Source organism: Eulemur rufifrons, chromosome 29 (genome assembly GCF_041146395.1).
Source record: "Eulemur rufifrons isolate Redbay chromosome 29, OSU_ERuf_1, whole genome shotgun sequence".
NCBI classification, from domain to species: domain Eukaryota; kingdom Metazoa; phylum Chordata; class Mammalia; order Primates; family Lemuridae; genus Eulemur; species Eulemur rufifrons.
This window is the reverse complement of record NC_091011.1, coordinates 8196750-8222479: the sequence shown is the minus strand read 5'-3', so window position 1 is coordinate 8222479 and position 25730 is coordinate 8196750. Positions and strand designations below refer to the sequence as shown.

The 25730-nt window shown below is 38.3% G+C and overlaps 1 protein-coding gene across 1 annotated transcript in view; it reads left to right on the top strand.

Moving 5' to 3' along the window:
- The window catches only part of ABCA13 (ATP binding cassette subfamily A member 13), a 459896-nt gene that overhangs the window by 178861 nt on the left and 255305 nt on the right, over positions 1-25730 (top strand). Inside the window, 4 exon segments of the mRNA XM_069462020.1 lie at positions 9112-9226; positions 16452-16781; positions 18578-18647; positions 20449-20580. Coding sequence (XP_069318121.1) covers positions 9112-9226; positions 16452-16781; positions 18578-18647; positions 20449-20580 — 647 coding nt within the window.

Here is a 25730-nt window from a genome sequence, read left to right as displayed (position 1 = left end):
TTGTTATTTCTGCTTTTATTTTTATTGCTTCCTTACTGTACATACCTTCAGCATATTGTATTCTTTCTTTTGTGACCTGAGACTGATGTTTAATTATTTATGTTTAGTGCACTTTTTCTCCTAAATTTATGTAGTTACTTAACATGACATTTTTTCAACCACTGCTTTATAACTCATAGATCTGATACGCAGCTAGAAATTAATTGTTTTCTACATACTTACAACACAGGTTTCTATTTTCTCTTTGACTCAAGAGCTGTTTAAAATAAAACTTCTTTTAATTTCTGAGTGGAAATTGTCAGGAATTTTAAACATATGAAAATACTCAGTTTACATGTAATAAGAAAATTTCAAATTAAATCTATTCTATAGGAGCATATTTTCACCTATCAGATTGAAAAAAATCCAAAAAAATCCATATAGTAAGTCATCAAATTCTGTTACCAAACCATAATTTTTGCATTCTCATCAAATATATATATATATATATATATATATATATATATATTTTATTTCAGCTTATCATGGGGGTACAAAAGTTCAGGTTATATACATTGTCCATGTCCCACCCATCCCCCCAAGTCAGAGCTTTAAGCCTGTCTATTCCCCAGACAGTGCACATCACACTCATCATGTAGCTATACCCCCATCCCCTCCCCCACCCCCCATCAAAAATATTATCTTTATTATTTTCACTTTCGGATTTATGGCATTTTTTCCTGTCAACTAATATATAATCTACTTTTATAAATGATTTATGAGCACTTGCAAAGAATTTCTAATTCCCTATTTTTAAGTCAGAGAATTTTGTCTGTGTTTGTTTTGTTATTTAGGATTTCTCTGTATAATTTATGTCCTCTTGATCTGTCTTTGAACAAGATAGGTAAACTATAGTCCTCCATTTCTTTGTCATCTCTGTCCCTTCTTCCTGCAGTGTTTGGCTTTTGGATATTGGTGCTATGTTACTGTGTGCATCACTAGGAATAATTGTGCTCTGGGTCTTATTTAATGCTTTGTGGACGTAATTCTACCTTGTGTAATATTAAAATGGTGAACTTTGCTGTTTGTCTTTCTTCTCTTTATCTTTCTCTCTTCTTTTTTTCTTTTGGTATTTCCATTTTCGTGGTAGGTCTTTGCCCGTCATTTTATTTAAAACTTTTACTTTGTTTCAGTTGTGTCTCTTGTATGCCTCATATAGCTTCTTATATAGGTGACATTAACCCTTTAATAATATAAAATGCAAATATATATATAGTTTTACTTCTATCTTATTTTTTCTATATTTATAGTTTTGCTTTTAAACTAATATTTAGTAATGTTTTATTATTGTCCTCATGGTTACCTTGTAGTTATAACTTTAAATAAATAATATCAACCCTTTGTTTTTTACCATGAACAAAAAAAAGTAAAATATTTTCTCTTACTTCATGATATACTTTCTCTTCTCCATCATGCAATTTTAGTTGCCATTATTATCTTACTTAATGTCATACTGTCAAAGACATTTATACTAATATTCTACATTCTTCAATATTTCAAAAAAATAGCCTTTTGACTAATAGATTTTTTGACCAAATAGATTTTGGCAGGCACCAACTTATTCTTCCTCTCTAAATAATTTCCCTTTTTTCTTCAGTTTACTTTTTACATCATTTCTGCATTTCAGAGACCATGACATTTCCAATCTGTCTTGTTGCTTAATTTCTATTTTTGTTTTAGTCTCACTTTTACTGGAAAATGTATTCGTTGTTTACCATTAGCCTTTTTACTATAGTTTACCAGTCATCATTTGGTGGACTAGAGCTTGTGTTCTAGTAATTTCCTTAAGAAGATCTCACAAAATAATATAATCTGAATTCTTATGTGCTTAAAACTCATTGTGGCATTTATATTTGAAAGACATCTCAGCTGGATATGAAATCCTTGGTTCACTCTTTCCTTACATATCTTATAAAAATAATTCTATTATGTTTGGCTTTGAAAGTTGTTATGGAGAAATCTGAGGCCCCCTTGGTATTTCCCCTCTTTTGTATGACTTGGTAATTTTGACAAGCTTCCAGTAACTTGAAAATTCAATAAATATTACTAGAGTACATGTCATTGTTGACCATTCTAGGATAATTTTCCATGACTCATCTTATGTAGACTTATGTTTTCTTAATGGAAACTCTTTGTTTTTATTTTTTTTTAATTTCAGGATATTATGGGGGTACAAACATTTTGGTTACTAGTAATGACTTTGCCTCACCCAAGCCAGGGCAGGCTTTACAAATTTACAAACACTTAGTTTTTCTTTTTCAGGAAGTCTAATTGCATGAATTTCTTTTCCCTGCATGTCCAATCAATAAAATGTTCTAGAATCTTTTAAACCCTATCTTTATTTCTGTTTCTTTTAGTTGTATTTCTCATGTTTATTTTCTTTGTCCCTTACTGTGTGTTGTACAATATCAGATTGCCCTTGTTTTTCTTCCAGTTTTATCATTATTTGTCTGATGATTATTTTTGTTCATCTATCTCACATTTCATATCATTTTGATATCTTGCTATCTTAACTCAGTTCTAACAATTTTGCCGAATAGTGTTTCTTTAATAATGGGCTTGCCTTATTAAGTATTTTTAAATTGATGACAAAAAATATGCCCACTATTTTCATCTGTTCCATGTCATCATCTTTTTGGCACATGTTCTTGATTTGTTAGTAATCATTCAACTCTCGACCTTCTTTTATTTCTTGCACAAATGTTGTGCTAAATTTTTGTTGCGATTGTTACTCACCTGGAATGAATCGGGCATTCCTGACCAGGTATCTGCAAGAAGGTCCCGTTGGTAGTTAGGACCAGGTGACATTAATGGCCACACAGTGCAAAGGCTCTGTTTTCTATTGCCACAAAGATAGGGTGCTTTCTGTAAATACGTGGATTCCACACATAGCCCTCCCTCCTCTGTTTCTCTGGAAGTAGAGTCTAGGGGCAGAAGTGCCTTCTCACGCTACCCAATCAAAAACTTTTTTCTATTGATAAATAAGAGTTATACCTATTTATGGGATACTTGGGATAGTATGACACATGTATACAATGTGTAATGATCAAATCTGGGTAATTGGAATATCCATCACCTCAAACTATGATCATTTCTTTGTGTTAGGAACATTGCAAAGCTTTTCTTCTAGCTATTTTGAAATATACAGCAAATTATTGCTAACCATAGTTGTACTACTGTGCTATTAATATCAGCCACTAGAACTTGTTCCTTCTGTATAAAACTATGTTTGTATGCATTAATCAACCTCTCTTTATCTCTTCTTCTCCTGTCTCCTTCCCAGCCTCTAGTACCCATCATTCTGCTCTCTACCTCCATGAGATCCAGTTTTTTAGCTCCCACATATGAGTGAGAACATGTGATATTTGTCTTTCTATTCCTGGATTATTCCTCCAGTTCCTTTCACATTGCTGCAAAGGACAGAATTTTATTCTTTATTAAGGCCAAATAGTATTCCATTGTGTATATATACATTTCCTTGTCCATTCATCCACTGGTGGACACTCAGGTTGGTTCCATATCTTGGCTATTATGACTAAGGCTGCAGTAAGCGTGCGATGAAGACATCTCTTTGATACACTGATTTCCTTTCTTTTAGATATAGACCCTATAGTAGGATTGTTAGATTATCGTGGTAGTTCTGTTTTTCAGTTATTTGAGGAAAGTCCATACTATTTTCCATAGTGGCTGTACTAATTTACATTTCTACTGACAGAATGTGAGTTTTCTCTTTTCTTTGTATCTCCACCAGGATCTGTTATTTTCTGCCTTTTTGATAATAGCCATTTTAACTGGGTGATATATCTTGTGGTTTTGATTTGCATTTCTCTGATGATTAGTGATGTTGAACATTTTTTTATATACCTCTGGGCCATGCATATGTCTTTTTTTTTTTTTAATGTCTATTCAGGCTTTTTGTCCATGTTTTAATCAGATTTATTTTTTTATTTTTTACTATTGAGTTGTTTGAGTTCCTTATATATTCTGGTTATTAATTTCCTGATGAATGGATAGTTTGCAAATATTGTCTTCCATTCTATAGGTTGGCATTTCACTTTGTTGATTGTTTCTTTTGCTATGCAGAAGGTTTTGAGCTTGATGTAGTCTCATTTGTCTATTTTTGCTTTTGTTGCCTGTGCTTTTGAGGTCTTACCCAAAAAGTCTTTGCTCAGACCAGTGTCCTGAAGTGTTCCTCCCATGTTTTATTCTAGTAGTTTCATTGCTTCAGGTCTTTAATCCATTTTCAGTTGATTATTGTATGTGGTGAAAGACAGGGGTCTAGTTTCATCCTTCTGCATATAACTTTCCCAGCACCATTTATTGAAGACACAGTTCTTTTGCCAAGGTATGTTTGTGACTCCTATGTTGAAAATGAGTTGGCTGTAAATATGTGAGTTTATATCTCAGTTCTCTATTCTGTTCCACTGGTCTATGTGTCTGTTTTTATGCTAATATCATGCTATTTTGTTTACCATGGTTTTGTACTATATTTTGAAGTTAGATAGTGTGATGCCTCCAGCTTTGTTCTTTTTGCTCAGGATTTCTTTGGCTATTCTGGGTCCTTGTGGTTGCATACAAATTTTTGGATTGTTTTTTCTATTTCTGTGAAGCATGTCATTAGATTTTGATAGGGATTGCCTTGAATCTATAGATAACTTTAGGTAGTATGGACATTTTAACGATATTAATTGTTAAAATTGTTAATTGAGCGTGAGATAGCTTTCCATTTTTTTGTGTCTTCTTCAATTTCTTTCATCAATGTTTCATAGTTTCCTTTGTAGAGACATTTCACTTCTTTGATTAAATTTATTCTTGGTATTTCTTTGTAGCTATTGTAAATGGATTCCTTTCTTGGACTCTTTTTCAGATTGTTTGTTGTTGATGTATAGAAGTGCTACTGATTTTTGTATGTTGATTTTGTATTATGCAACTTTACTGAATTTGTTTATCATATCTAGTAGTTTTTGGTGAAGTCTTCAGGTTTTTCTAAATATAAAATCATGTCACCTGCAAGCAAGGATTATTTGACTTTTTTAAAATCAAAGAATCTTCTTTTCTAATTCAGATACTCTTTATTTCTTTCTCTTGACATATTGCTCTGGCTGGGACTTCCAGTATTATGTTAAATAAAGGTGATAAAAGTAGGTATCCTTGTCTTCTTCCAGATCTTAAAAGAAAGGCTTTCAATTTTTCCCTGTTCAGTATGGTGTTAGCTATGGGTTTGTCATATATGGCCTTTTTTCTTTGAGGTATGTTTCTCCTATACGCTGTTTATTGAGAATTTTCATCATGAAAGAATGTTGAATTTTATCAGATGCTTTTTAAGCATCTATTGAAATAATCATATGATTTTTGTTCTTGATTTTGTTAATATGATATATCATGTTTATTAATTTGCCTATATTTAGGTATACTTTCATCTGTGGGATGAATTTCACTTGATCATGGTGAATAATCTTTTTAATGTATTGTTGAATTTGGTTTGTTAGTATTTTGTTGAGGATTTTTGGATTTATTTTCATCAGGGATGGTGGCCTATAGTTTTGTTGTTGTTGTTGTTGTATCCTTGTCTGGTTTTGGGATCACACTATTGCTGGCCTTATAGAATGGGTTTGAAAGTAGTTCTTCCTCTTCAATTTTTTGGAATAATGAGAGTAGAATTGGTATTATTCTTTAAATATTTTATAGAATTCAGCAGTGAAGCCATCAGGTCCTGGGCTATTCTTTGTTGGGTGACTTCTTACTAAAGCAAACATAAATGAAATTGAGACTAAAAATAATAAAAAAGTCAACCAAAAAAAGTTGGTTTTTGACACAATAAACACAATTGGCAAACTTTTACCTAGACTAAGAAAAAAAGAGAGAAAACCCAAACAAATAAAATCACAAGCAAAAAAGGACACATTGTAACTGATGGCACAGAAATACAAAGGATCGTTAGAGACTATTATGAACAACTATGTTTTGACAAATTGGAAAGCATCGAAGAAATGGATAAATTTTTGGATGCATACAACTTATCAAGATTGAACCATGAAGAAATGTTATGGAAAGCCTGAGCAGGCCAATAACATGCAAGGGGATTGAAGCAGTAACACACTATCCAATTTAACATGCAGCTTGACACCCACTTGACACATGCTGTTGTATATATTGTGCCCCTCAGAGTGTGCCACTTGCCTGTAAGAAGTTTAGTTTTGATGGTGCATTCTGAGATCTGTGGAGGGTGGGGTTTTATTACTGACATAGCTCCTTTTTACATTTTTGTGTGACTCCCACATGAACTTGATTTTTTTTAGCAGCCTTTTCAAATACTTGGATGTCTCTTTCAAATATTCATCAAAATCAGAAAGTATATATATTTTTCTTCTCATGTTGATTTTGAACTACTTTCCAGAAGCAAATAAGAAAAAGACTGAGTTACATAGCCTTGTCTTGTAATCACTCATCTTCAATTTCTTACTCTATTTGATTTCCACCAAATGATCTCAGTAAGACATGTTTGTGCAAAGTGTCTGAATATTCTTTTGAATCTGAGAGAGTTGCTCCAAGAATATCAGAGCTGGGTTGATCCAATTTCAAGCCTCTCATGACTCTCTCATTTGTAAAGGTAAAATCTTTCTTCAAGGGATCCACAGGACATACATGTGTCACAGAATTTTGACCCAACATGACTTATGAGGTGATAGCTTAGAGTAGTAACTTAGATAATATTTGTGCATGATACTTACTGGCTCTTTTGTAAGATTCAGTTACTGTAAGAATAAAGTTCAATAGCCATCAATTTCACTGACATTGAGTAAAGAAGGAGAAGTTAATGAGCAAATAGACAAGTTTTCAACCCCCCAAATAAACTCAGCATTAATTTTTTAACTTTACAGGTGATCTATGCTTCATCTCTGTGGCAAATTGTGTTACTCTGGGAGAACAGATGGCATTTGCTGGATATACAAGTTGTTAGAGTTTATAGCACTACCTGTTCATAGATTTCTACCTGCTCTGAGAACTACAAAAAAATAAAGTGATTAAAAAAAAAAAAAAAACCAGAAAGTCACAAAACTGAAAATTTAAAACACTCTTTCCTCTGCAAACAATCGCTGTATAACATACAAGTTAACCATATTTAATGTTAAAATGTGATTCATCAAGTTGACAGCTCATAACAGTTGTCATAAGCAGAAAAGTGCATGAAAAGAAAGAGATTAATTTTCTTTTATTTTTTAGACTTTCATGTACTCATTGACATATATTTGACTTCTACTATGAGGTAGGCCTTTGCCAGGGAGAGGAGGCACAGTGGGGAGGCATTGTCTACATGCATTCAGTGGTCTTTGAAAATATATATATACCTGGTTATGCCCCCTCTCTGTATCCCTTTCCACCTTTAAAAATCTTTTCAATGTATCTTCTCATCTATTGACTAAAATCAGAACTCACCCTGACATGCAAAACCCTTGCATGTTCTGGCCCCAGCTAATGCTCCAATTCCATTTTCTGCTAATCCACAAAGGCCCTGTCCACTCCTGAACTGTGCCCAGCATGCTTCCACCTCCAGCCCTTGCACTTGCTGCTCTTTTGCCTGGGGTAGTTCCTTCAGATACCTGTATGACTCATTTCCTTACTTCATCTGCTCTCTGCTCAGATATTTCTTCCACAGTCAGGGCAGCTAATTGTCCTTTCTGAAATAGTATCCCTTCTCACTGTTGCTCAAGATGGTTCTTTTTCCTCATGGCACTTATCACTACTTGACATTATATGTCTCTGTCTTAGTACTTTTTGTGTTGCTATAACAGCATATCCAAGACTGAGTAATTTAAAAAGAAAAGAAATTTATCTGGCCCATGATTCTAGTGGCTAGAAAGTCCAAGATCTGGTAGCATATCTAGTCGGCTTCCGGGAGGGCCTTGTGCTGCTTCAACTCGTGGTGGAAAATGGAATGGGAAGTAGGTGTGCACAAAGAGACCAAACACAAGAGCAGACTGGTGTTATAACAACCAGATCTTACAAGAACTAACCCAATGCCTTGAGAACTAACCCAGCCTCAAGAGAACTGCATTAGTCCATTCATGAGGCTGGAGCCCCCATGACCCAAGCACTTCTCAAAGGCCCCACTACCTCCCAATACTGTTACACTGGCAATTAAAATTCACCATGAGTTTCAGTGGGGACATAGCAATTTCTTTGTTTATTGGTTTGTTTATGCCCTGCCCCCACTAGAATGGATGATCCTTTAATAACAAGACCTTTTTCTGTTTGACTCATTCTTGTATCACAAGCCCAATAACATGCTTGCACATTTGGTTGGTGAATAACATAATTAATATATGGATTTAATGCTCAGAGAGTATGAAGTGAGAAGACAGAGGGTCCATGTTAGGGTGAAAATGCTCATATTTCAAGGCAGGTAAAGGAGGAGTTGCCAAGCAGTGGGTGTAAAGTCAGGAGTTGTTCTGGAAGCTAAGAGAAAAGAAAGGAGGAGGGATGGCCAGTGTCATCAAATATGGCTGAGAAGTCAAGAAGGAAAGTGACTAAAAAATTCCCATTGTATTTAGAGGCATGACTGTCATTGGTGTCATAGATAAGAGTAATTTCAAGTGTGTATTAGAAATGGAGCCCAGGTAGAGTGTGTTAAAATGTGAGAGTTGGGGAAATAGAAAAGGAGCAATTGATATCAATGATTGAAGATGCATAATGACCCTGATTAAGTGAGAAAAATTATAGTCATGGACTAATGACCTGTTTTCTTCCTCTGACCTGCTTTGCCTATGGCAGATGTCAGAGAGGATTGGGATTGGGCTATGGCTACCTGAGGTACATTGAACCAGTTGTGTCTACTTCATGGGTTCCTTTGTGAGTTTATACACCAACAAAATCAACACACCAATCACAACTGTCCTGCCTAAGTCACAGGCCCATAGAAATAGCCAAAGGAGATGTTGCTCCTGAAAGTACTTTCTAACTCATAAGAAAAATGTAAAAAAAATATGCAGGTGCAGGACTTATCATGTGCATGGCTATTGGTAGATTTCATTTTTCTTGCCCTTGAATGCTGACTAAATTATGCCCTTACAGATTCCTGAACAATGTTGGTTTCTTTTTTCCACTGATAATGATGCTGACTTGGATGGTATCTGTGGCCAGCATGGTCCGAAAGCTGGTTTATGAGCGGGAGATCCAGATAGAAGAGGTAAATAGATTTATACCTTACTTGGCAGACAAGGAGGGGCAGTCTGGGGTCTTTGAAAATGGATCTTGTTCCATAACTGACCTGATCTCCTCTGTTGTGCCCTCCCTCTCTTCTGCTGGGGTTTCTGTATACAGTCCAATGGAGTCCCTGTCCCAGGAAAGCAATTTTATGTTAAAGTCTGAAGTACTGCTAGAGTTTAACAGATATTTTCTATTGATATGAAATAGAATTAAAGAATAACATGAGATTGTAAGAACAAAACCAATGATGCTCATTCAGCAATTTTTATAAAACCCAGAAAACCCTAATGATAGACTTTCCATGTTAATTTATGGTTAGAATTCTTTATGTAGAGGGACAGGGCCAAGATGGTGGACTGGAAGCAGCCTACACATGCCACTATCAGAGAGAGGACTGAAGATGGTGAATGGATATCCACCTTCAGATCAGTCATCTAAGAGAGAGCATTGTGAATCTAAAGAGGAGACAGGAGGCACCCAAAGTGAAGGAGCAGGAAGAGAGGTGACCTGTTCTGTGGTTTGGAGGTATACAGGGAAAATAAGCACACATGTGGAGAAGGCACAGAGGGGAAAATCCTGGGGCTTCGCACTTCCCCCACGATCATTCCTATCCAAGCTGCAAGAGGGACCCTCTACTGCAGAAAACTGCAGGACTGACATGGGGAACTATCTGGAGACTGTGCAGCAGCATTGCTCTGGAGAGATGCCACAGTGGTGACCCACTGGCTCACAAACCCTGGGCATTGAGGCTGGTGCCATTTTAAAATCCTAGACTCGGAGCACTACCTCTACCCAGGGGTCAGATCCATTGTTGCTACCTCCCCATTGGCCCTGCTTGTCTGTTGGAGGGAGGGAGGGAGTGGGGAAGCCAGGCACTCTAGTGAGTCTTGTGGGCAGGAGCTACATGACCCACTGCCACTGGGGTCCTGGACAATCACTGTACCCTGTCAATGTGGGCAGGGATATGCTCAAGCTGGAGCCCAGCCAACAAATGCTACCACCTGCAGATCTAACCCGGAGGAGAGCTCTTGAGCCAGTGCAAGCTGACAATCAGCACTACCTGCAGGCATGGGCAAGGGTGTGCTTAAAGTCAGCAGCTTGCCAACAAATGCTGCTGACTGCAGATCTGGGTGGGGCAGTCTTCAAGTTGGCGTAGGCCATCAGTCCACCCTGACTGGAGGGCACAAATGGGTCTATGCTCAAGTCACACAGGGCAACAAATGCCACCACACATGGATCTGAGTGGGGCATCTCCCAAGCCAGTATGGGCAATCGTTGCCATCTGTGGGCATGGGTGAGGCTACCCTCAAGATGGCATAGGCTGACAAATGTTGTTGCCCACAGATCTGAGTAGAGCAGCTCTCAAGCTGGCCCAGGCTGACAATCACCACTGCTGACAGAACTAGGTGGGGCATTCATTCACTTTGCGATCCCCATGGGGACCTCCAGTGACAACCACAGGGGAAGGGTGAGGCAGGAGAGAAACAATGTTAAATGCTGACAGTTCTTCTGCCCATCTCATGCTGGATCAGCCCTCCAGAGTAGGACACAGGTGAACCACCCAGGGACCTCGCCTTCTTTGCACTAAGTAGGAGAGTTCCCAGCAGAGGAGAACAGGTGCACTGTAAGCTTATCTGTCTTGAGCTGAGAGAAGAGGTTTCAGGTGAGAAGGAACCAGAATAAGAACTCTGGCACCATGAAAAAAACAGCTGTTTTCACAGCCCTAGGTATCACAAAATGTCTTCAGCAATGGACCCCAATCTAAAAAAAATTTGTCAAAATGTGAGAGATGGAATTCAGAATGGGAATGGCAAGTAAGATTAATGGGATTGAAGAGAAAGTTGAAAACCAACACAAAGAAGCCAAGAAAATTTTTTAGGACATGAATTAAAAAAATGAAAAACTCACTAATGAGATAGAAAACATAAAAAAAGATAGAACATAAAGAAATGAAAGAGTCATTTAGGGAATTTTGAAATATAGCAGAAAGTTTCAACAATAGGCTAGATCAAGCAGAAGAAATTTCAGAGCTTGAAGGCAAGGCTTTGTAACTAACCCAGTCAGTCAAATAATATTGTTGAATAAACAGTAAAGAAGAATGAACAATCATTCAGAGAAGTATGGGACTATGCAAAGTGGGCCAATATAAGAATTACTGGTATCCCTGAGGGAGAAGAAGAAAAAGCAAAAAGCATGGAAAACATATTTGAGGAAATTATTGATGAAAATTTCCCTGGTATCATTGGAGATTCAGATATCCAGATATAAGATGATTGTCAAACACCAGGAAGATTTATAGCAAATAGATCACCTCCAAGACACAAAGTCACAATGAAGGAGAAAATTCTACAACCTGCAAGACGAAAGTCACAACTAACCTACAACGGAAAAACCCATCAGCTAATGACAGACTTCTCAGTGGAGACAATTACAAGCCAGAAAGGATTGGGGACCCATTTTTAGTCTTCTTAAACAGAACAATTGCCACCTAAGAATTTTAAGAAATGAAACTTCTTAAATAATGGAGAAATAAAGTACTTTCCAGGTAAGCAAACACTTACCTACTAGATCTGTCCTGCAGGAAATACTCAGAACTGTATTATACTTGGAGCAGCACAGTAGATACTCACCAGTGTAAAAACACCCAAAAGTTAGAGCTCATAGCTCTAATAAAACAATAGCACAACAGGGAAAACAAAACCACAAGGTATTATCCAACATGATAAACAGAACAGTAACCCACATATCAATACTAATACTGAATGTGAAAAGTCTGAATGCCCCACTTAAACGATATAGACTAGCTGAATGGATGAAAAAACATACCCTAATTATACGCTGCCTCAAGAAATACGTTTAACCACAAGGGCTCATGCAGACTCAAGGTAAAAGGAGGGGAAAAATATTCCATACAAATGGAAACCATAAGTGACCAGGTGTAGTAATTCTTACATGAGATAAAATAGACTTTAAAGTAACAATGGTAAAGAAAAAAAAGATAAGGATGGTCATTATGTAATGGTAAAGGGATCAATTCGACAAGAAGACATACAATCATAAATGTAGATGCACCTAACTCAAGAGCTCCCAGATTCATAAAGCAAACTCCACTAGATCTAAGCAAAGAAATAAACAGTTGCATCATAATTACTGGGGACAACACCCTACTGACAGAACTGGACATATCATCAAAGCAGAAAATCAATAAAGAACCACTGGACTTAAATGGGACTCTAGAATAAATGGACCTAACAGATATTTACAGAACATTCTACCTAAAAAGTATGGAATATACATTCTTCTCATCAGCACATGGGGCATTTTCCAAGATTGATCATATCTTAGGCCACAAAACAAGTCTCAGCAAATTTGAGAAAATCAAAATAATGCCATGTACCTTCTCAGACCACAGTGGAATAAAACTAGAAATCAATTCCAAGAGAAACACTCATTCTGCACAAAGTCACAGAAATAAGGCAAACTGCTGCTGAATGATCCTTGGGTCAATGATGATATTAAAATAAAAATGAAAATGTTCCTTGAATGAAACACAAATGAGACACAAGCTTTGAAAATCTATGGGATATGGCAAAGGCAGTCCTATGAGGAAAGTTCATAGCCTTAAATGCCTACATCAATAAGACAGAAAGATCCCAAATTAAAACTTAATGACACATCTCAAGGAATTTGTAAAAGAAGAGCAAACCAAACCCAAAGCCAGCAGAAGAAAATAAATAACAAAGCTTAGAACAGAACTAAACAAAATGGAAAAAAAAAAAAAAAGGATCAACAACAACAAAAACAGTTAGCTCATTGAAAAGATAAACAAAATCAATAGGTCACTAGCTGGATTAAACAGAAATAAAATAGAAAGAACTCAAATAACCTCAATCAGAAATGAAAAAGGAGAAATTACAACTGATACTACAGAAATACAAAATATCACCTGTGAATACTGTGAAAACCTTTACAGATACAAACTAGAATATGTAAAGCAAATAGTTAAATTCCTGGAAATACATAACCTTCCATGATTCAATCAGAAAGAACTAGAGATCCCGAACACACCAATAATAAGCAGCAAGACTGAAGCATTAATAAAAAAATCTCCCAACAACAAAAGGCCCTGTACCAGAAAGATTGACAGCCAAATTCTACCAGACCTACAGAGAAAAACTCATAAATATCCTATAGAAATTACTTTATAACATTGAGAAGAAGGGAATCCTCCCTAACTTATTCTATGAAGCCGTAATCACCTTGATACCAAAAGTGGGAAAGGAAATAACAAAAAAAGAAAACTACAGACCTAGATTCCTTATTAACATAGATGCAAAAATCTTCGACAAAATACTAACAAACTGAATTCAACAACCTATTCAAAAGATAATTCATCATGATCAGGTGGGTTTCATCCTAGAGATGAAAGGATGGTTTAACATATGCAAGTGAATAAATGTGATTCACTATATAAAAAGAAGCAAAAACAGAGACCATGTAATTATCTCAATAGATGCAGAAAAGGTATTCAATATAAATCCAGCACTCTTTCATTATAAAAATCCTCAACAAACTAGGCACAGAAAGAACATATCTCAAAATTATAAAAGCCATATATGACAAACTCACAGCCAACATCACACTGAGTGTGGAAAAGTTGAAAGCATTCCCCCTAAGAACTGGAACAAGACAAGGGTGCCCACTGTCACCACTTCTATTCAGCATAGTACTAGAAGTCCTAGCCAGAGTAATCAGTCAAGAGAAAGAAATAAAGGGTATCCATATTGGGAAAGAGGAGGTCAAACTATCCCTGTTTGCTGACCATATTATCTTAAATTTTGAAAACCACAAAGACTCCACCAAGAGTCTCCTGGAATTGATAAATAAAGTCAGCAAAGTCTCAGGTTATGAAATCACTATACAAAAATCAGTACCATTTCTATGTACTAATAATATTATAGTTAAGGTGAACATCAAATCAAGACTCAATACAATTTACAATAGCTGTAAAGAAAATAAAGTATCTGGGAATATATTTAACCAAGGAGGTGAAAGGAGACTTAAATGTAAGGAATGAAACCATAAAAATTCTAGAAGAAAATCTCTTCTAGATATCAGCTTAGGCAAAGAATTTATGACGAAGGCCCCAAAAGCAAATACAACAACAACAACAACAACAACAAAAATAAATAAATGGGACTTGATTAAATTAAAAAGCTTCTGCACAGCAAAAGAAATAACAGAATTAATAGACAACCTATAGAATGGGAGAAAATATTCACAATCTATACATCTGATAAAAGGGTTAATATCCAGAATCTGCCCAAACAAAGGAGCATGAAAAAAACAGACAACCCCATTAAAAAGTGGGCAAAAGATGTGAACAGAAATTTTTCAAAAGAAGATAGGCAAATGGCTTAAAATAATATGAAAAAATGGTCAATATCACTAATCATTAGGGAAATGCAAATTATTAATAAAACCAAAATGAGATACCACCTTATCCCTGTCAGAATGGTCATTATTAAAAAGTCAGAAAACAATAGATGCTGGCATGGATGCAGAGAGAAAGGAATGCTTATGCACTGTTGGTGGGACTGCAAGTTAGTACAACCTCTATGGAAAACAGTATGGAGATTCCTCACAGAAAAAAATGCAGACTTACTATTCTATCCAGCAATCCCATTACCCAAAGAAAAAGAAATCATTTTATCAAAAAGACACCTGCACTCCAATGTTTATTGAAGCACAATGCACAATTTCAAATATGTGGAATAAACCTAAGTACCCATCAATTCATGAATGGATAAAGAAAATGTGGTGTATGTATACCATGGAGTACTACTCAGCCATAAAAACCAATGAAATAATGTCTTTCACAGCAACTTGGATGGAACTAGAGACCATTATCCTAAGTGAAGTATCTCAGGAATGGACAAACACCACATGTTCTGTCTCATAATTGAGAGCTAAATTATGGGCACACAGGGGCACAGAGACATGTAAAGGACATTGGAAACCAAGAAAGAGGATGTGAGGGGGTGAGGGGTAAAAACTTACCTGTGGGGTACAATGAACACTGTTCTGGTGGTGGGCACACTAAAAGCCCTGACTTAAGCATTATATAAGGTATCCGTGTAACAAAAACACTTGTACCCTCTTAATATTTTGAAATTTAAAAAATGGAAAAATAAAAGAATTCTTCATGTAGAGCCTTGCTACTTTTGTCCTAATATTGTTAAAACTTGAAACTATCAGAGCTACTTTTAAGAATGAAAGTTTGTAAAAGAATCTGGTAAAGACCTGACTCCCCACCTATTCCTGCAGAAGCCATGAGGCAATGGTGTGCAGTTTACTTGTTTTATATCTATTAAAGTGAAGGAACAGTGTGGTAAAATAAAATGTGCTTTTCATTCAATTTTACAAGTACTGCATAGAACTTACATTACTGTTCTGCATGTTATTTACCTATTTACAACCTGTTTACTTATAGACTTGTGTGTTTCTTCCCGGATTCAGTTTAGTCCCTCAGCACAGGGACCTGGTGAATATTAGGCTTGCTGGGCTATACCCGACCAGGGGGTAACCCGGGCTGCACGATTCAGAACTGATTGTCCTCAAATCACAAGTAATCAGCCCCATACTCAAGGAATCACGATGTGATAGATGAGCAAATGGTAGGTTTAGCGAATGAATTAATTTTATTTTATTACTTTGAACAGGGTTATTCTGCAAAGCGTATTCTAAGACGTATGCAGTGACCCTCCAAACTGAAGAGCTCAAGGACCAGTATTTCCCTGTTTTGTTTTTCTGTCTTTATTAAAAAAAAAAAAAAAAGACAAAATGAAAATCAAAAAACAAAAATTAAAACAAAAACAATGAACCCCAAATAAATGTGAAAGCACAATGAGACTGCAGTTGACCAAGTCTGAGGTCTAAGTTACGTACTCCTACCCATTCTTGCTGTGTGTTCTTGCCAGTGAGATTATTTTAACATCTCCTCGTCCGAGTTCTCGAGAGTGGTGAATGACCTAAGGTGCTTGTGAGAATCAAATGCGGAGCTCTGGGAAGGCATGTCCTTTCCACTGCCCTACGCAGGGCTGACTTTGCTGGCAATGCTCGTTCACCTTTCTCTCTCCCACTGCATGACCTGTTCTTCCTGAAGTATCCGCTGCTGTGGTGACCTGGGTTTTCTCTCTTGACAGTACATGCGGATGATGGGCGTGCACCCAACGATCCATTTCCTGGCCTGGTTTCTGGAGAACACGGCTGTGCTGACCATAAGCAGTGCTGCTCTGGCCACCATTCTGAAAATAAGTGGCATCTTTGCGCATAGCAACGCCTTTATTATTTTCCTCTTTCTCCTGGATTTTGGGGTGTCGGTCGTCATGCTGAGTTACTTCTTGAGTGCGTTTTTCAGCCAAGCCAATACAGCGGCCCTTTGTACCAGCCTGGCATACATGATCAGCTTTCTGCCCTACATAGTTCTGTTGGTCCTACGTAACCAATTAAGTTTTGTCATTCAGACATTTCTGGTAAGTGAGTTGTTTTCTAAAAAGGCAAAATAAAACAGAACTGCCACACCTCCAACAAATCAAAACCACTAGCCTCAACTTTTTAATTTATCACGTTCAGATCTCCACGGGCTTTCTGATCTCTACTTTCTTTATCCTGCCCGCAGATGTGAACCTTGCAGCTGTAGTTCACTGAAATTACAATGGTTTTGCTGAATGACAGCCCATTGAGAATTGCTATTTTTTATGGAATGGGGACTCTTTGCAGAGTCTGGGAAATCAGCGGCATCCTTGAGGAAGCATATAACTTCAGTTTCTCTTTGTTTCATGCATGGAAAGAAATAGATTTCTAAAGCTATTTTAGAAGTAAAAAATAAGCATTTTTCTTACAACACCATGAATTACATCACATTAAGTGGAAAAATCTCTTCCTTAGCAATGTCAGAGTTGCTCATCCATTTAAAATGTACCTCCTGAAAATGTATGACAATACTTTTGGGTCCATTACATAAAATATGCAGAAGATAGAAATGTATCCATCCTTTTATGACTATTTCCTGGCAAGCACGTGCCTGACACATATGTTGAAGGAGGGATGAACAACTCATTATTAAAGCGGTCTCTTTCGCAGAGCCAGTGGCATAGCTGTAAACATTTGCGTTACACTCAAGACAAATATCAGTCTGTTGGGAGGTGGGGCTGAAATCACTAAGGGAGACTTTGGGGCGGGGTCAAGGAGATGTAGCATCTCAAGGCTGCCAAGGGGTATTTAAAGGCCTTTAGAAGCCAGTTCGTCCAGCACAGATCTCACGACAGCCCCAGTGTATCACCCACTCACTGGGAGTGGGTTGCCTTCGCTGCTTATTTAAAGCCTTAGAGTAAAATATTTCTGTGGAAGCCAAACCATTTTTCTTCAATAAACCACACCTATGTTGTGTGTATATGGTGATATTCACGCATAATGAAAAAGCAGTTAAATTCCATCAGTATTTTGTCCGTTGATATGTGTTCATCAGTTTTAATTAGCTTATGTAACACCTGTAATAACTGAGAACCAATAATTTCGTGTGAGTGTTAATTAGGCATTTTCAGAATAATTAACCCAAGTGGCACCATTCAGTGCCCCTCCCTCACACACTCCTTACACGCAGAAAGGGGATCATCCGTGATCTGGCCTGATTATTAAATGCTGTTGTTGTTTTTACTTCAGTCCTTATATTTAAGGGTTCTATGCATATAAAATTTGATTTTCATTTTACATATTCAAATGTTTTCTAGCAAGTAAAAAATATCTAACTCTAATACATTGTAATTTTAAATATAAGATACTTTTTCAATGGGCTTTTCTTTTTCTGACATAGGACCTCTCTACTAGAGATAGAATAATATTTTTGCTCAATACACTCTCTTTCTAGCGAAGAATAGAGTATATATTCCACCAGTCTGCCTGCGGTGTGCTCCAGGGCATTCACTTAATAATAAAAAACAGTAAATTGCTGTATTCTGTTTTCCACTGTTTTGTGTTACACATTTCTATATACAGTGCATTGGATTTATGACACTTCAAACATTGTAGTAAAGAGAAATAATTCCTTTTAACGTTAAAAACTAGCTTGTTATCATGCTTTTCAGAGTGGGCTGACATTCTGCTCAGTCTTTCAGGTTCAAATATTTAAATCACCGCCTGAAGCAATGGTTTGGCATCAGCGTCAGAAGGTGTCGCAGCTTCTCTGCGAATTGAGTGTTGCGGGTTTTCTGCGGTTCCAATGTAAAACTAATGTGCTGTTTTTCTCCTCACTCCATCAATCTGTGGGTAGTGTTTCCTCTCAACAACTGCCTTTGGACAAGGAGTATTTTTCATTACATTCTTGGAAGGACAAGAGGCAGGTAAGAGAATACATTTTTAAAAAGTGACTCTGAGTGACTCATGTTTTGGGAAATTTATATTTATGTTGAAAGTGATACAGCAGAAAGTCTTCATTACCAAGTGGAACATTTGGAATGAGCTACGGATATTTGGTTTTGCTGATGCAAACACCTCCCACCGTCTAGTTGGCTCAGGTTTGAGAACAACCAAGAGTGATCATGGCATCCTTTGCTTCAGATACTTTCCAGGTCAGCCACCCAGCCAATGCATAAGGCCAGCTTCAGGACCTTCAGAATTCTTCCAAGAATGAGGAGCCCATACACATCCATCTGTTAGACCAGCGGTCCCCAACCTTTTTGGCACCAGGGATTGCTTTCATAAAGGATAATTTTTCCATGGACAGGGTGGGAGGGAGGCAGAGCTCAGGGGATGATGTGAGTGATGGGGAGCAGGGGAGCAACTGTAAATACAGATGAAGCTTTGCTGGCTCACCTGCTGCTCACCTCCTACTGTGCAGCCTGGTTCCTAAGTTTCATGGAAGATCATTTTTCCATGGACAGGGTTGGGGTGTGGGGAGGCAGAGCTCAGGCAGTGATGTGGCCCTATTCCTAATAGGCTGTGGTCCATGGCCTGGGGGTTGGGGACTACAGTGTTAGACTATTACTGAATTTGGATCCATATTTCCGGATCCCATTTTTTTAGTTCCTTCTTTCTAATTCCCTCTTTCACATGACAACTGTCCACATATTTGTTGACTCTCATCTTTGCCCCCGTATTTTCTAGAGCCTTCCTGAATGTCAGGATCCAGAAATAGGTCTAACCAACACAGAATAGAGCACAATTATCTCCTCCATTTTTCTATGATACAGCTTAAAATGATTAAAAAAATTGTTGGCAGCATTTTTCACTTTATTGAGATTTTTGACAACTAAAATCCTAAACTAGAGCAGACATGCATTTCTTACATGTTTGTATGGTTTTTAGGGTGTGTTTTATAAACACAGGCAAAACATATGCCATAAATAAAACTCAACTCCAGCTACTGTTGTGTTATCCAGTTAATTTTCACTGGCCTTAGAGTTCTTAGACTTTTTCTGTAAAACATATTTAAATGTCCTTTAACAGATGAGTAATCCTGAATGGTTTCTTTTGTATTCTTTGACCCAATCTCTAAAATAAATTGGACCAAGAAGATAAAAAAGAAAAATGGACAGTGTTAGACCATTCGAATATTTTACTCCAAATTCCAACAAGTATTTAATCAATGATTAAAACATCCAATTTAATGAGCTTGAGCCTAGCACTAGGGAAATTTAGAAAGGGGGATATTTTTCTTAAATTATATTTTAATCCAGCAATAAATCACAAACATATTGTCATAAAATAATGATTCTTTCTCACCCCAGATCGTATATATCCTATTTAGATATTTTCTAAAAGTGGAGAGAGTTATATAATTCAGAGTTTGGGTTCTCAAGGAACCTTCTTTATCTTTTTTAAAAAATATGCTATTTTTCCAAAGTATGAAGTCTTTTTTAGTTGGGTAAATAAAACTAGATATAAGTAAAGTGACCTTTAAAAATGTTCAAATGTTAGATATTTGAATGTCGTTAATGGTCATTCCACCCGATATTGAAATAGATGTAAGATTGTACAAGTTAACATTTTCTTTGGAGAGTTATGGCCAATGGTATTGACCTTCCTTTTGTTTTATCTGTATTCAGCTTTACTGGAGCTTCTAGAGTTAATGAATTCATCTTACCAAAATCTACAGTAAAAGAGGATGCACAGTTCTAACTCTGACCTTTTTCTTCCTGCCAGGGATTCAGTGGAATAATATGTACCAGGCTCCAGAACAAGGGGGCATGACATTTGGCTGGGTTTGCTGGATGATTCTGTTTGATTCAAGCCTTTATTTTCTGTGTGGATGGTACTTCAGCAACTTGATTCCTGGTAAGAATTTTGCACTTTATAAGATAACAAAATAAACCTTAGAAACCATTTCAACCAATATACATGAATATTAGAATAATTGTTTATTCCTTAAGGAAGACATTAGAAAGGGAAGTCTTAGGACATATTTTAAAAGGAGCTGTGAATATTTGAGGGAAACATGATGTTTCTGCATCCAGGGTGAAAGGTCAAAGGCCACAGGAGGGGTTAGCCAGGGTGGCATGCATATGACAATCCATTCAGCCCACTGCAAGTCTCCCCAACAAGTGGCCTTCTGTTCACTACACAGAAAAGATCCTGATTCCCAAGATCGAGTGTTTGGCGAAGGTGGGCATGAGGGGGTGAAGGCAGGAGGGTCTCGGGGGACTGTGGTGCCATCGGCCGCTAAGCAACAAAGAGTGGGGAGCTCAGGGGAGCTCAGGGGACCTCAGACGGACAGCAGAAGCTAAGGGATAGAGCACCCAGCCAGCGGCAGGTGAGCAGGCGGCAGAACCCGGAGAGAAGCAGGCAGAGACCAACGGCCGCTGGAGTGGGTGTGTTGGGGGTGGGGCCGCCTCCAAACCCAGGGCTGTCGATGGTGTCCCAGGTATGTGGTTCCTCCCGATGTGATGTGGCTTCTTCCCTGGTGTGACAGACACGCCCTGGAGGTCTGGGGGTGAGTGTACTGATTGCAGGGAGGGCCACTGAGGACAAAGGATTTTCCCTGCTGTGTTAGCAGGGAGAGAGGTATGCGTACCTTTACCTTTTTGGTTCAGGTCATAAAGAAGCAATAATAGCACTTAAACCAAATGTTTATTTTATTATTTAGAAATAACATTTTGATGGTATTATATTTTCTTGCTGAAATTACTTGTGACTTGGGCCTTATACTTTCCAAAGCAACTGGTATCTAACTTTTAAAATTAAGAACTGAAGAAAGAGATTCTATCATGTACAAATGAAAATGGAGGGATAGAAGGAAAAAAACCCAGTTCATTCTGTTTGCAAAAACACATTCCAGACTTGGAGAGCTCATGCATCATTTAAGGATGGGTAAACATAAAAATAATGCGGATTATTGAAAAGATTATTGTACATTAAAGTAGGAATATAGGGCCCTCAAGAGGTAGAGAGAGAGAGAGAGAGAGAGAGAGGATACATTGGAAATGTGATCGATTTTTAAAAAGTTTAGATTGCATCGTCTTGGCACTTTGAATAAAATTTAAGAAAAGGTGGATTCTAGGAAACAAGGTATAAAAAAACGAGTTGAGAAAGCCCAAGTTTGAAGGAAACTGGATGAGACGCAGTTGGATATTGAAAAGAAGCTAAGCAACAAGAAAGGAATGTTATAAAACACAGGTGTGATGTCAATTTAAGATGCGTGACACAGAGGTCATGAGCAAAAGAGGCAGAGCCTGACATCAGCAGAGCGTCCGAGACCTGGAGGACCATGACAAAGGAAATCCCCAGGATGGAGGTGAGCAGGTGGCAACACCTGGCCTGCAGGTGATGGACAGCCATGGGCTTATAGACGGTTGCTGCCCCTGAGAGGAGCAAAAGGCAAAATGGAACCACCGTTTGCCAAGGAGAAGAAAAGCCTGGATTTGCAGAGTAAGCACTCACTGCATGACACATGAAATCCAGAAGAAGAAACCTTTATCTAGATGTAAAATGCTGGATGTCTTGAACTCCAAGGACAAAAAAAAAAGAATGCTACAAGGACAAAGATGAATAAAAATGTGCTACCCTTGGCAATGTTAAGAGGAAGATAAAATGTGTCCAGGGACGAAGAATGATCTGATTCCCCCTCAACCACCAGGACTCGAGGCAGAAGGATCCCAGGGCAATATTTTCATATATAGGGCAAAGAAACTCTTGGTATTCAGTTGGGGCTTTTCCCCCACATCCCACTGTGGAATTCCAATCAATAGACCAAAGCCCTATGTGAGCAAATTCTTTCATCCAGACTGCAAGCAGAGAAGCGCGATGAGTTGGGCCAGAGCAGAGAGAGAGGCCCTGGTCCAGGGAGAGCAAAGTTCAGGAAAGAAAAAAAGGGCTGGGGTGGAGAGGAGAGAGAGAGAGAGATCAAAGAAGAGTTCTGTTCCAACTCCGCGGCTTTTGAAGCAGGACTGAGTGAGGTTTCAATGCAGTGGAGCAGCAGCTGTGGCTGCCAGGGGAAGTGGGCTTCGGGGTCTGATGATGATTATTATTAGGGTTATTATTATTTAAGATGGCGGCATAACTGGGTGCCTGTGAGAATGCTCTAGTCTCCGAGGAGACACTGACGTGGTAGGAGCAGGAGGGGAGAGGGCTGCGTGGCATCATGAGAGGTGAGAGGAGAGGGGAGGAAGACACACGCAGAGTGACCTCCATCCAGGACCCCGGTGAGCCTCCCCTGCTAACAGACACGGCTGAGGGGCCCCTGGAGCTGGGACACTCACTCCTGACTCCTGGGACACTTGTGTTCTCAGCACAGCAGGGACAGTGCCGGTGGGAGGCAATGGGGCCTCAGCTCCGCCCTGTAGCTGTTGGCGTCCCTGGAGCTGTTTGTTGTGGACTCGAAGTTTAACTGAGATGAAAGCTCTAGCCATAGGGGAAAAAATGAAACATACGAGAGAATCCTATTTCACAGGAATATACAGTGATGTGCAGTAAGGTAGATCATATGCTGCCCTGAGCCCAAAGCTGTCTATGAAACAAGACATACAATGTAACAATATTCAGTTTAGAATTTTTTAAAAACATACATAATTTGGTCTAGGTACCAAATTATTGAAGTTTATGTGGAATTATGTGTGTTATGATTTTCTCTGTTTTTAATTTCTCTGCATTGAAAATGCATTCCTTTTGTAATTCAAGAAACTATAAAAATTGACTATATGTTTTATTTTTTTCAATATGCCAAATAGTTTACTAAAAGAAAAAGAACCCAAATACTTTGGGTGGGAGCATACAACTACATAGCAGGGACGGAGACACGTTTTGGGAGCAAACCAGCAGGATGTTGGCTGAAAGAATTTCATTTAATAGTTTTGGTGATGAATAATCTTTTCTTCCCACTCTTCCTTTGCATTCTATTCTTCCTAGGAGGGACTGAAGAAACAGAACTATAAGTAAAATGTAGGTGGGTTGTAAGCAGGTAGGAGGCAGTTTTCCTTTCTCTTTCTTTCCCCCTTTCTCCCTTCACTGCCCTCTTCCCCTTCCCTTTCTCTTTCTCTTTCTCTTTCTTTCTCTTTCCCTTTCTCTCTTTCTCTTTCCCTTTCTCTCTTTCTTTCTTTCTCTTTCTGTCTTTCTTTCTTTCTTTCTCTTTCTCTTTCTTCCTCTCTCTCTCTCTCTTTCTCTCCTTCCTTCCTTCCTTCTTTCTGTTACTTTCAAGAACATTTAACATAAGATCTGCCATCTTGTCACATTTGTAAGTGTACAATACAGTATTGTTAACTGTAAACACCATGTTTTGTGGCAGATCTCTGGGACTTATTCATCTTCTGTACCTGGAACTGTGTACCCTTTGACAAATATCTCCCCATATTCCCCTTCTCCAGGCCCTGACTACAACCATTCCACTCGCTGCTTCTATGAGTTTGACTATTTTAGATTCCTCCTGTAAGTGGTATCATGTGTTATTAATATTTGTCTTTCTGTGACTGGCTTATTTCACAGAGGATAATGTCCTTCAGGTTCCCAGGTTTGTCCATGTTGTCACATATGGCAGGATTCCTTTTTTTTTTTTTTAAGGCTGAATGGTATTCCATTGTGTAGTTTGGTCCATGTCCACCCCTGCCTCTCTCAGGCTACTGCTTCCTGGCTCTGTCTCCCACTTCCAATGACGACTTTGCAGCTTAAGCTTGTAGACAGATATGGCTCCTCTTGTTTGGACCCTTGGATCTCTTTCGGATGAGGTTTTCATTAATTTTCTGATTCTTTCTGCTTCCAGCAGCTCTGGATGCTGGTGATTAATCACTTGGCCAAATGATAAAGATTTCCAAAAGCACTGCTCTGGGACAGGGGAGACGTGACAAACGGGACAGGGTGAGCATGGTCACAGGCTTTCTCAAGGAAGGTCTGGAGAGGCCGGATGAGCTCGTGGGGGTGGACAAGATAGAAAAGTGATTTCACCAGAAGAGACTTCTGGCAAGAGCAAGAAGCACTTGGACTGAGCCCTAAAATAACTGAAAGCAAGGTGTTGATGAGAGAATTACACACCCGTATTTATAGTCTAGAATTCACAATAGCCAAAGGGTGGAAGCTACCTAAGTACCTATCAATCAGTGAATGAATAAGCAAAATGTGGTATATCCATACCATGGAATAGTATTCAGATTTCAAAAGGAGGGAAATTCTGACACATATTGTAGCATGGATGAAACTTGAAGACATTATGCTAAGTAAAATAACCAAGAAATGAAAGGACGAAAATTGTACAATTCCACTTATGTGAGATCCTTAGAGCAGTCAAATTCACAGAGACAGAAAGTATAATGGTGGTTGCCAGAGGCTGCGGCAGGGGAAATGGAGAGAGAGTGTTTATTGCGGACAGAGTTTCTGTTTAGGATGATGAGAAAGTTCTGGAGTTGGGTGGTGGTGATGGTGGTACAATGTTGTGAATGTACTTAACACTACCGCTACTGAACTGTACACTGAAAAATGATTAAGATGGTAAATTTTGTCATGTATATTTTATCACAGTTTGAAAAAAGAGACTGAGCCTTGGGGTGGGTGTCTGGTGTGCAGAAATGTCCACTTTCTAGATCATATTCGAAGGGAAGAAAGGGAACTGGGGGTGAGCTCATGGAGGAAGGTAACTTGGTGCGGGAAAGGTGAGCGATGGTGAGGACGCCCCGGGTGGGGGAGAGTGTGGAGTCATTCCTTATCGTGGGAGTCAGGGAGATATCAGCCAAGCTGGTGACTTTTCAGATTTTTTTTCCTAAAGGTTAAATGAGGTCAATTTGGGGCTCAGAGGAAAAAGAAAAGCTATTTTCCTCAGGGGACCAGCAGATCTAAAACCAAATTTGGTAATGTTTTGGAAATGCCTTGGCCATCTGGGCCATGCTGTGATGTAGTTTGCCACATTTGGAACTCGCCTATATTCCATTGGGGAAACCATCAACTCCTGTTCCTTCTTTCATTGCCTCCTGTTCCTGCATTTATTCAGGCTCCTCGTTCGATGACTC